At 59.5% G+C, this 13702-nt stretch overlaps 1 protein-coding gene across 8 annotated transcripts in view; it reads right to left on the bottom strand.

The window, feature by feature from the left end:
• The window catches only part of SDK2 (sidekick cell adhesion molecule 2), a 161491-nt gene that overhangs the window by 74442 nt on the left and 73347 nt on the right, over nt 1-13702 (bottom strand). For all 8 annotated transcript variants that reach the window (XM_039501736.1, XM_039501735.1, XM_039501733.1 and 5 more), the window contains exon 2: nt 4891-5050. In XM_039501736.1, coding sequence (XP_039357670.1) covers nt 4891-5050 — 160 coding nt within the window. The remainder of the gene's footprint in view (nt 1-4890; nt 5051-13702) is intronic.

A 13702-nucleotide genomic window follows, 5' to 3' on the forward strand; every position in this document is an offset into this window, starting at 1 on the left:
GAGTTCCCAAGCAGCATTTTCCTTACTTTGCCTAGCTGTAAATTTCACTTCTCCTTGAGGGACCTATTGGTTCCTGGTGAAACTGACGTTTCCTCACATCCCTCTCACCCTTCCAAGCCTCCCTAGCCACGTGACCCTTTTCCACGGGGAAAGGCCTCGATTCCCCCTCCCCGTGCCACTAACAACAGGACTACGCCAGCTGGTCCTCAGCGGAGGCAGCCCGTACTGAAATGCACCGCAGCACCTATGCTGGCCGGCGGGGTGGTGCTGCGGGCGAGGGGGCGGCGAGTGGCTCCGTGGCCTGGTTTTGCACAATGCGGCGGTTGCGGGACTTTCCAAGTGGACGGGAAAAGCCCCCTTGACATGCTGCCCTGCTCCATAACATGTTAACCAGGAGCCTGTTTCCTGTCTTCTCCTTTAAGAGCCGCAATGGCTGGCTCCTCTCCGGGCTGATCCATGCACGCCACAATCCCAGCCCAGCACCTGTCACATGAATAAATAAACCCACCTTGGAAACGTCGCCGCAGCAGCTGCCAGCTAAGCTGTCGTGTCGGCATCCACCTCAGTGCTTCTCTCGCTGCCCTGCTTAATTGGCTCCCCATATTGCTCACCACACCGAACCCCAGCCCCCTCAGTGACCCAGAGATCCACCCCGCCCCCAGCACCACCGGCTTTTCTGCCGCCTCCTGGATGTTTCAGCATCGAAGGGGAGTTTACAGAAACTCACAGGTGGCAGAGCAGCAAACCCAGCCTGATTCTAGCTCCCAGCCCTAGCACTCCGTCTGGGGGTCCACACCCCGGTCGGGACGCTCATCTGGCTCCCCCACTTCCACAGTGCCCTCAAGTCCCCATCTCCCCCGACCTGTCAGTCCCCTGAGTCGGCTGCGCTAAGCGTCCTGATGGCTTTGCCCCAGCTGCCCGGTGCAGGAGCTGCTGAAAGCTGGGGGAGAGGGGGTCTCCTGGGGCCTGCGGGTTGTCGGAAGCCTGAATGGGAGCATTTGCACCCACAGATCTCGAGCTCCCTCGAACTGGCAGCTGTGTTCCTGTGACCGCTTGCAGTGTAGGAACCCTGGGCTCTACTGCCCTGGACAGGGCCCCCCGCCACACACTCCACGGGGCTAATGCGGGCATCACGGTGGTGCCTCCCTCCCAAGAGCCGGGAGATGGGGGGGTCTGTGCTCACAGCAGATGGCAGGGAAGGCTGAGGCGTGTGACGGGCTCCGTGTGAAACACCCATGCATCGTGCTGGTTCTTCCTCACCCACCTGGCCCCGACTCCACTGGGCAGCACCCGCTTCGCTCCAGCCCTCTGACTCGCAATTTGTTCTACACTTGTTTGCTTCAGTGAGTGACACCCCTCCCCAGCCCTGCCCCAGCGAGTCACTGCAAGCCAAGTCTGCGGGAGTCTGGCTAAGGCACTGGGCCAGTATTTGGGAGCCCTTGGTTCAACAGCCAGCTGCCTCTGTGACCACAGGCAAGACCCTTTGCAGCTCTGTGCCTCAGTTTCACTATCTATAACATGGGGGAAATGACACTTGCCCCGCTCCGGGGGAATGAATGTGCAGTGCCCAGATGCGATGGTGATGGGAATCACGGAGCCATTGTTCGCTCAGGCAAAGGCCCTGAGAGGTTAGCTGGAGCCCAGAGCCCAGGGATGGGCCATGTGCCGTGCGACGGGGTGTGACTCTGGCCTGCCCAGAGCTCGCTGCCTGTCTGCGCACAACAGGGAGGGGTAATTCGATTCTCAGCTCGGCATTTTTCCTTGCAACCCCAGAATCTCAACAGGAAAAATAAACCTCAAAGCAAAAGCCCAGCCCAGCCCAGCCACCCGGCGCAGCGAGGGGAGAGCCCGGCATTCCTGGGCCCTCTGCACCCACCCCCTCGGCTAACACAAAACAAAGTTACTTCCCTTCATAGCAGGCCCAGCAGCCAACAATGGGGTCCTCCAATCGCTGTCAGGGAGGGGATTTCACACCGGGCCCATTGTCTGCCTTCCCAGGGTCCTGGACCACTTAGGAGTTGCTACGGCAACTAGAAGCCTTTGGATTTGATTACTTGAAATGGGGAATGGCTGGTCTAGGGCTGAATTATTGATTAAAATAGAGAGGATGACACACGCGGAGGAGAGCGGGAGAGGCGCCCGGCCTGATTTAAAGGTGAGCCTCGAGGGCTGTGACTCCGGGGCAGTGGCTTTTCTTTCTGATTCCTCCCACCCGCCACGCGAACCGGGAGCTGGGAATAAAGCTGAGGATGGGCCCTGGGGACAGCAGGTGGGGCTGTCGCCGTCGGGCTGGAGGGGGTGGCACTGCCTATCGCGGCGAAAGCTATTGATAATGGTCAAAGCGCGGGACAGCTAACGAACAGCATGAAGATGGCGAGCGCCGGCTAAGTACGCAGCGCTGGAATATTAGCATGCGGCACTTTTCACCTTCAAAGTGCTCGGCCTGGCGTTAATGGATTATCAGAGCGGGGTGCACGGTGCACATAGATCTCACCAACCCAAAGCAGTCCCCCGCCTCCACCTCCGTTTGCCACAAGTGCAGCCACCTGGGCAGGGACTGTCTTTGTGTTACACGTGTGTTCGGTGCCTGGGGAAGCCACCACGCGGATGCCCTGGCCCGCCTGCTCTCCTGACACAGGCCCCAGTCCCTTTTCTCCCAGGCCTCAGCTCTGAATCTTCCAAATCAAACAGTTTTATGTAAATTCAACGGGTCAATCAGATCCTCTCCCCCAACTGGAGGTCTTCTGCAGGAGCCGGCTTCTGGCTGGAATTACCCCACACTGGCGGTCAAAGGCCTCGCTGCTCCCTTCTCCTTCCTAGCCTGCTCCCTGCAGAATCACTCTTTGCAGTCACCTGCCTGAGCTGGCCAGAAACCCAGTCCCAGCGGCTCGGGCAGGATCTACCTACTCTCCGCAGCTCTGCTTTTACGAGGACCAGGTGATCTTCAGGTTATCACCGGATCCTTGGCGTCCCAGCCTCAGTGGGCGGCAGCTGATCAGTCCCTGGTGGGGTCAGCCTGGGACAGCCTAGCACAATGCGGGCCCCATCCCTACCCGCGGCTTCCAGGTGCTACTGCACTAGAATATTTCAATGTCCAACGGGTTCCCCATGCGCCGCCCCCTGCCCCACACTCGCTCCCTGGGAACGTCTCGGCCGGGGGCGGTGCTGGTCCGGGGCAAAGGGAGTCCACAGCCAGAGTGTTCCTGGGAAGTGGGTTTTAAAGCCTCCTGGGAAAGCAGGGACCTCAGCAGCCCCGGCAGGCTCTGGTTCCTGTCCCTTCCCCCTTGACAAACCTGCAGCCTCTCCAAACCGTGCCCTGGCTGTGCAGCATGCCAGCTGCGTCCCGCCTTGGCCTCCGCCCGCCTGCCGCTCTGCCCGAGCACTTCCTCCTGTCGCCGGCCTGCGCTTGCCCGCCCCAGCGCGTTCTCAGACACGGCAAGGCAGCCCTTGGCATGCTCAGCATTGTGCACCGACATGGGGGCATCACACGCACGGCTCCTCCCCTCTCACCCAGATGGGCCAGAACCAGGGGCTGGGCCCGAGGAACCTCGGGGGGAGCGGGGGGTGCACATCATTGGCCTAAAAAGTGGCCCATACCTAGGGTGACCAGACAGCAAGTGTGAAAAATCTGGACAGTGGGTGGAGGGTAATAGGAGCCTATATAAGAAAAAGCCCCACATATCGGGACTGTGCCTATCAAATCAGGACATCTGGTCACCCTACCGATACCAGCTGCTCTCATCCCCTGCAGCGGGGGCAGCCAGCTGAGACTACAAGTCCCAGCATGCAACACTCCCCCTTAATCCCCTGTGCTGGGCCAAGATGGAGCCCTGAATGCTGGGACCCGTAGTCTCCCCAGGCCGCACGCCGCGTTCAAGGGGATGGCAGCCACAGATCATACTGGACGGGGTGTGGCCTGCAGGCTGCACCGTGGCCACCTTGTCCCTGGCAATCCTGAGTCCCTGCCCAGTAGGGTGACCAGATGTCCCAACTTTTGGGTCTTTTTCTGATATAGGCTCCTATTACCCCCTCCGCCCCCCCGTGCCAATTTTTCACACTTGCTGCCTGGCCACCCTACTGCCCGACCACCTCCCCCAACGCCCCTGCCACAGTGTTTGCGGGGCAGCCCGCAGGGCAGCAGGTGGGCAGACTGCCCCCAACGGGCACACGCCTGAGACTAGACTGTAGTGTCTGGGAGAAGGGGGTGAATCCGGGAATTAACTGGCAATTTCCACAGGTCTCTTGGACACCCATGGCCAGTGCAGGGCAGTTGCCCGCACCCCAGGAAAAGCACCGCCAGCACCTGCCACCCTCTCTGCCCAGCTGGGCCTTAGCAAGGGACAGGAGCTCGGAGAGCAAAGGGGGACAGACGGCTCCTGCCACTCTTCCCTTTTTTCTCAGCACTGGCCCCTTAGCGGCTCTCCGGTGCCTTGGATGTGGGGGCCGGTGCATCCCGGCACATCCCGATGGCCCTGCCTGCTCCACGATCGCTGAGCAGGCAGCGGGGGCGTAGGGGCAGCGACACGGTTAGCAATTTCCTGCTCTTGGGTGGATTGTGCCCAGGGAGGCCGGGAGAGGGCAACATCATTTCATCTTGGCTCTGAGCGTGTCCCTGCGTCCCACCTCCCCAGCAAGCCACCCCAGATGCGCGCCCAGACCCCGGGGAACTCGTCCGCTCTACAGGACGCTTGCGTGTCCTCCCCCAGGATCCCCCAGCACCTGGGACGCCCCGGCCAGCTCCCCTCGTCCCACCCCACAACAGCCTGAGCAGAAGAAACAGTCGAGAGGCGCAAAGCTCCCCAGCCCCTTTGCTGCGGCTGCTCTGGATGTGAAGGGTCCCGGCAGTTCCCGACTGGGGCAGGGCCGAGGCGGGCGCGGGAGCTCGCTCACCTGTATTCCAGAGAGAACTTGGTCAGCTCCTTGTTGTTGTGAAGCCACTTGAACTCCAGTGGCCAGCTGCCCTCGGCCATGCAGGTGAGGACCAAGCGGTTCCCTTCCAGGTGGACCTGGCTCCGGACCGGCTCCGTTTTGAAATACGGCGAAACGTCATCTAGAAAGAGAGGAAAAGGGGCAAAATGAAACCCGCTGGATCCCGAGAGCACCCCATGTGGCCCCCGTCCCCTCCTGCGGGGCATACGCCCCCCCACGGCACCCACAGCATTGCGGCCGCCACACGCCAGGCTGAATGGCAACGGGCAGGAGCGGGACTCCCTCAGCCCCCCCAGGAGTCACCCACCTCCCAAGACCAGCCTCAGCCCCGTCAGGTGGGCACATGCCAGCCCAGATGCCTCCCTGAGCAGCTGGCACATGCCTCCGTTGACTCTAGCAGAGCCACCCTGCAGGGAGGTGGGGGCGGCACCGCTGGGCATTGGGCCCTGGGCTGGCTTGAGACTGAGGCCTCCTCTTTGCTCGTTCAGCCTGACGGTCAGAGCCCTGCTGTCCTGGGCGGCCCGGGAGGACACAGGGATCACACGGGGGGGACTGAGGCCCTGGGCAGAGAGGAAGCTGATCTCGCCAACCTGACCCCTCCGCCTCAGCAGGGTAGCGGCCCTGGCACACGGCTGGGTGGGGGCTGGAGGAGGTGTGGAAAGGGGCCTGGGAGTAGGGGGATGGAGAAGGAGGAAAACAGAAGCGAGAGAGGAGAGGAGCGAGTGGGGGGACTTTGAAGGGTTTGTTCTTTCCAACCACCTGGTGCTTAAAAGAGCCCTGCCAAGGCCGAGATGAGACCTGGGGACGTCTATGCCCCGGGGAAGATTTGTTCTGTGCTGACAGTGGCGGCTTCCATGCCACAGCCGGGGAGATAATGATGCTTTGGTGCCAGGGGATCTCAAAGCCCTTTGCAAACCTCCTCCCCACCCCGCCAGGCAGGGCAGGAACTGTACCCCTGCTTCCCAGCACAGGGGAACCCGCTAGGACATCACCCACAGTCATACAATGGGGGAGATGGAGCCCAGGCATCCCAGGCTCCCAGGGCCGGGCTCAGGCTGTTAAACGAAGCAAAGTGGGGGGCACACGGCAATAGACAGTGTCCCGTGAACATCTCGCTGGCCACTAGCCATCGCCCAGACACCACTTCCCCTCGCATTCGGCACCTCGCCTTCCACTGGCCACCGCCCAGACACCACTTCCCCTCGCATTCGGCACCTCGCCTTCCACTGGCCACCAATCAGACACCACTTCCCCTCGCATTCGGCACCTCGCCTTCCACTGGCCACCAACCAGACACCACTTCCCCTCGCATTCGGCACCTCGCCTTCCACTGGCCACCAACCAGACACCACTTCCCCTCGCATTCGGCACCTCGCCTTCCACTGGCCACCAACCAGACACCACTGCCCCTTGCATTCGGCACCTCGCCTTCCACTGGCCACCAACCAGACACCACTTCCCCTCGCATTCAGCACCTCGCCTTCCACTGGCCACCAACCAGACACCACTACCCCACCCTCTAGCTGTCTGCCGGACACCACCAGCCCTCGCATCGGCACCTCCTCTTCCATTGGCCTTCACCCACGTGACCCTGGCAGACCAGGCACCAGCTCATGCCAAGATCCTCACGTCTCGACTGGACACTGACAGATCTGGAGCTGGAATCTGCCGGGCCCGCTGGCGGGTTAATATTGATCAAACCGGTATTAGAATGCGAAGGAAGCGTTTGGTGTTCGGACGCTGTCGAATGCTTGTGAGCACCTGCCTGAATTAATCTCACTGGCAGTATCTGTGCTCCGTACTGCAGGGTAATGTGTGAGCAGGCGTAGCGTGAGCCTCTGCGACCGGATGCATGACTCTGCAGAGGTGGGACATTCATAGGGAGAGGCGCTGCTCTTCGAGGGAAATTGTTCCGCCCTTCCCGAAAGAGGAGCCCCGTCAATGCCAGATGGGCTCTGGGTCCAGACAAGTGGAAACTCCCCACGTCTGGATAGGGGAGTCACCAACGAAAGGATCAAAGACTTTTATCGTTGCTCTCTTCCCTGGGAAGATGAGTGTTGCCAGTGGAGTCCTCCCAGCAGCTGAATTTGCTGCTCAGAGCACGTGGCAGGAGGGGTAAAAACCCCAGACCAAAGGAACTAAGGATCTTTGTGCTGCTTGGACTCGGGGGTGGGGGGAAGAGGCAGGTGTTTCTAGGCATAGCTGGGGTAGCCCCAAGGGACGAATCAAGCTTGCTTCTCCGGCAGGATTGTGGTGTCTCCTGGAACACAGGACACGGTGAGGGCCTTTACAGCAGTGGTTCTCAGCCAGGGTTACACATACCCCCGGGGTACGCAGCAGCCTTCCAGGGCGTGCAACAACGCAGCTAGAGATTTGCCTAGTTTGACAACAGGCACCTAGCAAAGTCAGCACAAACTAACATTTCATCCAATGACTTGTTTATCCTGCTCTGTAGACTGTACGCTGCAAGGGAAGGACAGTATTTACATTCCACTGGATTTATTTGATAATTCTATGGTAAAAAGGAGAAAGGAGGTGATTTGTCAGTAACAGAGGCTGTGACACTTCTGTGTTTTTCTGTCTGATTTTCTAAGCAAGTAGTTTTGAAGTGAGGTGAAACCTGGGGGTCCGCAGGACAAATCAGACTCCTGACAGGGGGACAGTCGTCTGGAAAGGTTGAGAGCCGCTGCTCCAGAGGGCTCCCACTCAATTCCTAGCCCACCCTAGCACTCTCCAGCAGGACACCCTGTGTACGTGGCTTTACTGACACAAGCCAATTCGTGCTCCCGGTAGCCCCACCTGAGCTGACACAGCTAGAGCAGAGTGAGCTGGGTGCTCTTCCTCCTTGTGCAGCAGTGCAACCACCGGCCATGCTGATCCAGCACCATTAAGGACGTCCTGCTTTCAACACACAAACCGCGCCAATTTGATCTGAGAATAGTGGAAAGAATCTCGGGACACCTAGGAATTCACAGCTGTCATTCCACTGCCAGTGGAACATCCTGGCATGAGGGGGACAGAATTCGGATCTTGCCACCTAAGCTAAAGGAGAATCTCCATTAGTGATTAACAGTACAGGTCCTATGAAACACAGCTGAGCACTTCTGATCCATCCACTAGAGGGCAGCGGTCTCACAGACCCAGCTAGTTTCATTACAAGATGAACTCCACACATCCCCGAGTCACTCTTTAAACCAGGGGTGGCTGACACAGCCTACATTAATCTGGTTACCCCGCGAAGCCACCCCCAGTAATCACACCGCTCAGAAGCCTCCCTCCACCTCTCCCCTCCAAGCCATTTTTGCAGCCATATCGACAAGAGCTTAGTCCATCTAGGGCTTATTCAAGCTGCTTTGTTTCCTTTATTCCCCGCTCCCTTTGCAGCGGCTCAGCCGGCACTGGACTTTTAACTCTGGGGGCTGGAGAGCTGCAGGCTGAGCGAGAGAAGAAGAAACAGTCGCTCCTCTCTGGTTTTCTTTGCTAAGGGACCTCTACATTGAAACACACAGCTCCATTTTCGGTTTAACAAATGGAAGCCCTTGTACTTCAAAGGCACATTCGTATTCCCCAGCAGCCTTCAAGTGCACTTTGAACTGCAGTTTAATTCTATTTATTTATTTATTTACGGGGGGAGAAAATAAACATGATGCACAAAACCCACTGCCCTTAGTTCCTGTCATCAGCAGTTTGTTTGAAGACAATAGCGGCCCTGGCCCCCGGGGCCCGAATGCCCCTTCCCCCCGGGGCCCGCTTCACAGCAAGCAACAGGGTGGGGGCAGGAAGGGGTGCGCATGGCTCTCTGCTTCTTTCATGCGGGGCAGTTCGCTCGGAGGTGAGCGCTTGGACATCCTGGCTTCTCTCGTCCACGGACCAAACTCAGGACTGTCGGCGAAGGCGTCAGGCTCTCACCCCAGGGCAGGCAGGCGCCATGGTTCCCCCCATGCCCCGAGGACAGCAGACCCCAGCCCCGCTCAGGGCGTAGCTGCCTACCAGGTGCACTGTGATGATTGGAAAGTGCTTGAAACCCAGGGACAAAGGGCACCTCCCAGAGTCCCTGGCCCAGATCACTCTGACGACAGCAAAGCCGCAGCTGCACCAAGGAACAGGCCAATAACTAATGGGATCCTGATCTGTTTTGGGGTGCCCTGCACGGCAGTGAGGGGTCTGAGCTCCCTCTCATGCTTTGTCCTCTTGGGGGTTTCAAATTCACCCCTAAACATATCCTCTGCTGGCTCCAGGCCCCGAGGGCCAGGCTGCCGGACTGTCTGCCCCCAGAGTCTCCAGTGCTGGCTAATCTTCCTTCTCGTTTAGTTTCAATCTAATCTTTCTTGAAAAAGAAAAGCAAAAGAAGAAAGAAAGAGAAAACGCCTTCATCTTTCCCCCCCCCCCCCCGGCATAAGTCAGGCTCTTTGGCTTAAGCAAAACTGCTAAGTCTTGAGAACTGAGAGGAAACCAGTAAATTGATGCCAATCTACACTACAAATGCCCTCTGTCTGCCATCCAGCAGCATGCCCCTTGGCAGAGAGCGCATGGGATTAACATGTCTCTGGGGGCATGAAAGGCACTCGCGCCCACGCCGCTGGCTGAAACACGCCGGCTGGAGCTGGCTGCTCCGTCAGGCGGGCTCCCAAACGAAAGTGAAGGAAAGAAACGTGACAGACACAGTCCCTCACCCCCTGCCCACCTATCTAGGAACCGAGTAGCCGCACGTGCTTGTGACCTGCTATGGCCATGGGTTAGCAGAGGCAGACAGCCTGCAAAGAAACTGCTTTGAAAAGTTGCCTCTGCAGACGGGGACGTGACTGACCACAGCATAGGCCTTATAGAATAATAACGAGGAGCAGTGATACCTGGTCCCAACACAGCCACTTTCACTGGTGCATCTCAATGCATCTGGCCCCACACGTTCCCCCTGCGTGTGGAAATCCCATGGAATTCAGTGGGGAAACTAGGCACTGAGGAGTTTGCAGCTGGATTGCACCCAAAGCAGAGCAAACAGCATTAGCCCTATTTTACAGATGGGAAAACTGAGGCACAGAGCAGGGATGTGACTTGCCCAAGGTCACCCAGTGAATCAGTGGCATTGCTGGGACTAGAACCCAGGTCCCCTCCATGAGCTAACCTAGAAAGTCCCACCATGCTGCAGCCTCACAAGCCCACGTGACAGCTCGCCGGGGGGCTGCCTCCCGGAGAAGTCAGGAGAGCTGGGAAAACTGGCCTTCCCTGACAACTTGGCGAGCTGCTCCACTGACATCCTGGGTCTCGCCTCCTGGATGGGACGAGCCGGGGAAGGAACTGACAGCTGCTGGGGTACCCAGAGCCGGGCCCTGGATGAGTGGCCTCTCAGCCTGCTCTGCTCCCGGTCCCACTGCACCTTCATCTCCTTGGCACAGTCCAAGGGCAGCACTGGGGCCTGGAGCACGTCCTGCATTCTCTGCTCCAGAGGCACCACGGAGCATTTGCTCCTGGGAGAGGAGACGGTGCCGGACAGCTGGGACCCTGACGATCTCCGGCCCTGCCCAGAGCAAGTCTACAAGAGACAACCCAGTCTGATCTCAGGGGCGATGAGCCAGGGGTGGCACCCGCCACCCCACGGCCCGACGCTATCGGTCAGGAGGGGTCAGGGCCGTGCAGTGGCTGGGCCGACAGGGAGCCTCCGGCTCTCACCAAAGCAGCTGGGTCACTCCAGCTTGGGCAGTGCACCTGGTCCTGCTTGTCCAACGTGCGCCTGCCGGGGGGGGGGAGACCCAGCCCCACCCCACCCGCAGGTAAAAGACAGTCCCCTACAATCTCTTGTCTTGTGCTTGTCCGACAGCAGGACTCCTGTCCCGTCCCCTGGGGACCCTGTTCCACCGCTGGGCTGATCTAACGGTCAGGGAGCCTCCTCATCTCATCCCCCCCAGGGGCACCTTGTTCATACCCTACGTAGATTTAGCTCCTCCAGTCTCCCCAGTCAATGCCACCAGCCCCCCTGCCTGATCACTCCAGGGCTCGTCTTCCCTGCAGATTTTACCCCTGTCGTCCCCGCAGTCATCCTGCCCGCACACTCCTGTCCTCCAACGCCTCCTCGCAGTTCCCCCGGGGATGTATTTTCTTGCCCTGCTTCCAGACTGGAAGTCACCTACCAATTCCCATTGGCCAGGTCAGCATCTGGCAGGACAGGACCTAACCCAGATCTCCACCCGCAGCCAATCCATGCGACTGGCCCATTTCAGACCCTCAGCCGGCTGTCAGTCGGCGACACAGCATCAGTGTCTGAGCCAATCTGGAGTCAGCTGGGACACGATTCTGCCACCCTGTTCCCAGCGGGTGGATCCTGGCTCTGCTGACTCCAATACAAGGGCACAGAGCAAGGCCCTGTTCAACGGGCCGAACACAACCAGAATCTGCCCTTCTCACAGCAGACCTGCCGGATCCAGTGCTCTGCTAAAATCCAAGTATACTGCACCATGGCTCGCTAATGTGCTGCTGGGCCGGTTCTAACGCAGCTCCCTCCAGCAGCATCAGTGGGCATTTCTGGTTAGAGACGAGACCCCTGCTAGCCGCCCTAGCCAGGTAACTAGGTTTGAACACAGGTAGGAAGCCTGGTTTGAACACAGGTAGGAAGCCCCGCAAGTCTCATCCTCCGGGGGACAGGGTCTGGCAGGAGACAGCAGAATGAGCCAGCTGGGGTCCTAGCCACCCCCTAGGGGTGTCAGCCTGGCTGTTCCCCCACATCTCCTCCCACGCAGTCAGTCTAGAGCCCTGCACCTGTCCTGGCTGCCCCCCGGGGGGGCAGGAGAGGGGTTAGGTGCGGGGTGGGGGTTATACTGAATGACCCCCCCCCAACACACACTCTCCCCAGCAAAGCCATTCGCCCAGGCGGGCGGCAGGGCCCCTCCGCTCTCCAGACGAAGCAGTTAATCAAAGCCGACTCCAGGCCGGTTCCCCGGGCAGCCGGGTAATCGTGAGGCTGGGAGCAAGATCGGAGGGGAAGATTGGACCCGGCACGTTCCTGGAAAGGGAAGGGGGGCGGGCGGAAGGTGCTGGGGGGCGGCAGCTCTGAAAAGAGCAAGGCCCAAATGGACTGGTTACAAACGATGGCAAACCAGCTCAGCAGGAGAAAACCCAACTGGGGACGGGGGATACAGATTGCAGGGAGGTCGGCATGGGGAGGGAATTACAGACCCTGACACTGGCCCCGTGCTCAGCCCGTGCCCCATGCCTGGTGGCGGGGGGGCAGGCTGGGCTTGGGGGGCTCCCCCTGAGGGGCGAGAGGCCACCGCCTGGAAAGCGTGGACAGCACAGGTCAGGGAGCGCAGTCGGCCTCCGGGGATGGGCAGGGCCCTGTGCCCGGGGAAGGGGTGTTTGCTGACGTAGCGTGTGGGTGGAGGCAATTGAAAGTCCCACTCCAATCCAGGACCCCCCAGCCCAAGTCTCCCTTTCCGGCTGCCAGCCAGGACAGGGTGGGGCGGGCCAGGCTTTATTTGCTGACTGGCTGAGACCAGCCCCTCCCACCCCAGAAGGCATCAGCTGCCGGGCTCCAGAATTCCCAGCCCCTCCGGGCCAAGGCGCAGGCCACGGGCAGCAGATGGACTTCGCGCAACGGAAGAGCTCCGGGGCTGGTCCGAGACACTCGCGCGCTGAGGCCTGGCATATTCAGGGCACCCAGGCAGCCCCTCCCTGTGCCAAGCCGAGATCCCACTCCTGGTGTGGGGGGCACGGAGCGATTGCCTCCCCAGTCGGTCCCGCTGCAGGCTGCACACTACGAATCTGATCTCAAACAGCACACTCTCTCCTTGCTGCTCCGAAGCTCCTCCGCCATCTGTTCTGCATTAAAGGGTGAAACGCAGCGCAGAGGCGGAGAAGCAGCGCGTAATTCCACTATTGATCATGCCATGGTTATGTGCTCGCGAAGGTCACGGCTGCCTTTTTACAGCTAGCTAGTTCTGGGTTCCCCCGCCCCAGCCCCATCTGCCGAGAGCCCACCAGCAAGCAGCACTGGGAACTCATGTGCCGAGAATGAGAAGAGACAGTGGAATGTTGGGAGACACAGATCTGAAAAGCATAATCTCTGTAATACCACGGATCCAAATTCCTCACTCAGCGCTGAAATGCAGCCACCTCTGGGGTGGGGCACAGCAGCTATTTAACCGCCACACAACAACATTGCACAGAGATTGCTCACTCAGCGCTGAAATGCAGCCACCTCTGGGGTGGGGCGCAGCAGCTATTTAACCGCCACACAACAACACTGCACAGAGATTGCTCACTCAGTGCTGAAATGCAGCCAGCTTTGGACAGAGCCCGCGCAGCTCTTCCAAGTTCTGGGCAAGTTCCCCAAGGTTTGTCTGCATTTCTGGCACACCAAATGTCCCATGACATCTTTCATAGGAGTGTGGGGGTTTCCCCAGCCCGGCTTTACAGTCTTCATGGTGTCATGCTGTGCACTGGCAGTTGCCATCCTCCACCCCAGAGGTGGCTGCAATTGAGTGATGTAGGCACAGTGTGACCTGAAACCCTTATTATCCTCCTTCAGACACGCTCCTCGTTTGCATGCTGAGGGCATCCTCCTGCCTGAGGATTGCGCTTGCTCCTTTCCCACTGGAGTCCTCCAGCCCCCCTCCGTGATGACGAGGATGGTTGCTGTGGAAATGATGATGAGGCAGCAGGTGGGGATGGGGGGGGCTGGGATTTTGGGGGCTGGGAAAGGAAGCAGCGAACCTGAGCCAGAGGGAGCCGGAGGCCTGCAGCAGGCCCTAAGTGACGGAGGAGGAGGAGGCAGGCTGCTCCC

The sequence above is a fragment of the Mauremys reevesii genome, linkage group 15 (assembly GCF_016161935.1).
Source record: "Mauremys reevesii isolate NIE-2019 linkage group 15, ASM1616193v1, whole genome shotgun sequence".
In the NCBI taxonomy this organism is placed as follows: domain Eukaryota; kingdom Metazoa; phylum Chordata; order Testudines; family Geoemydidae; genus Mauremys; species Mauremys reevesii.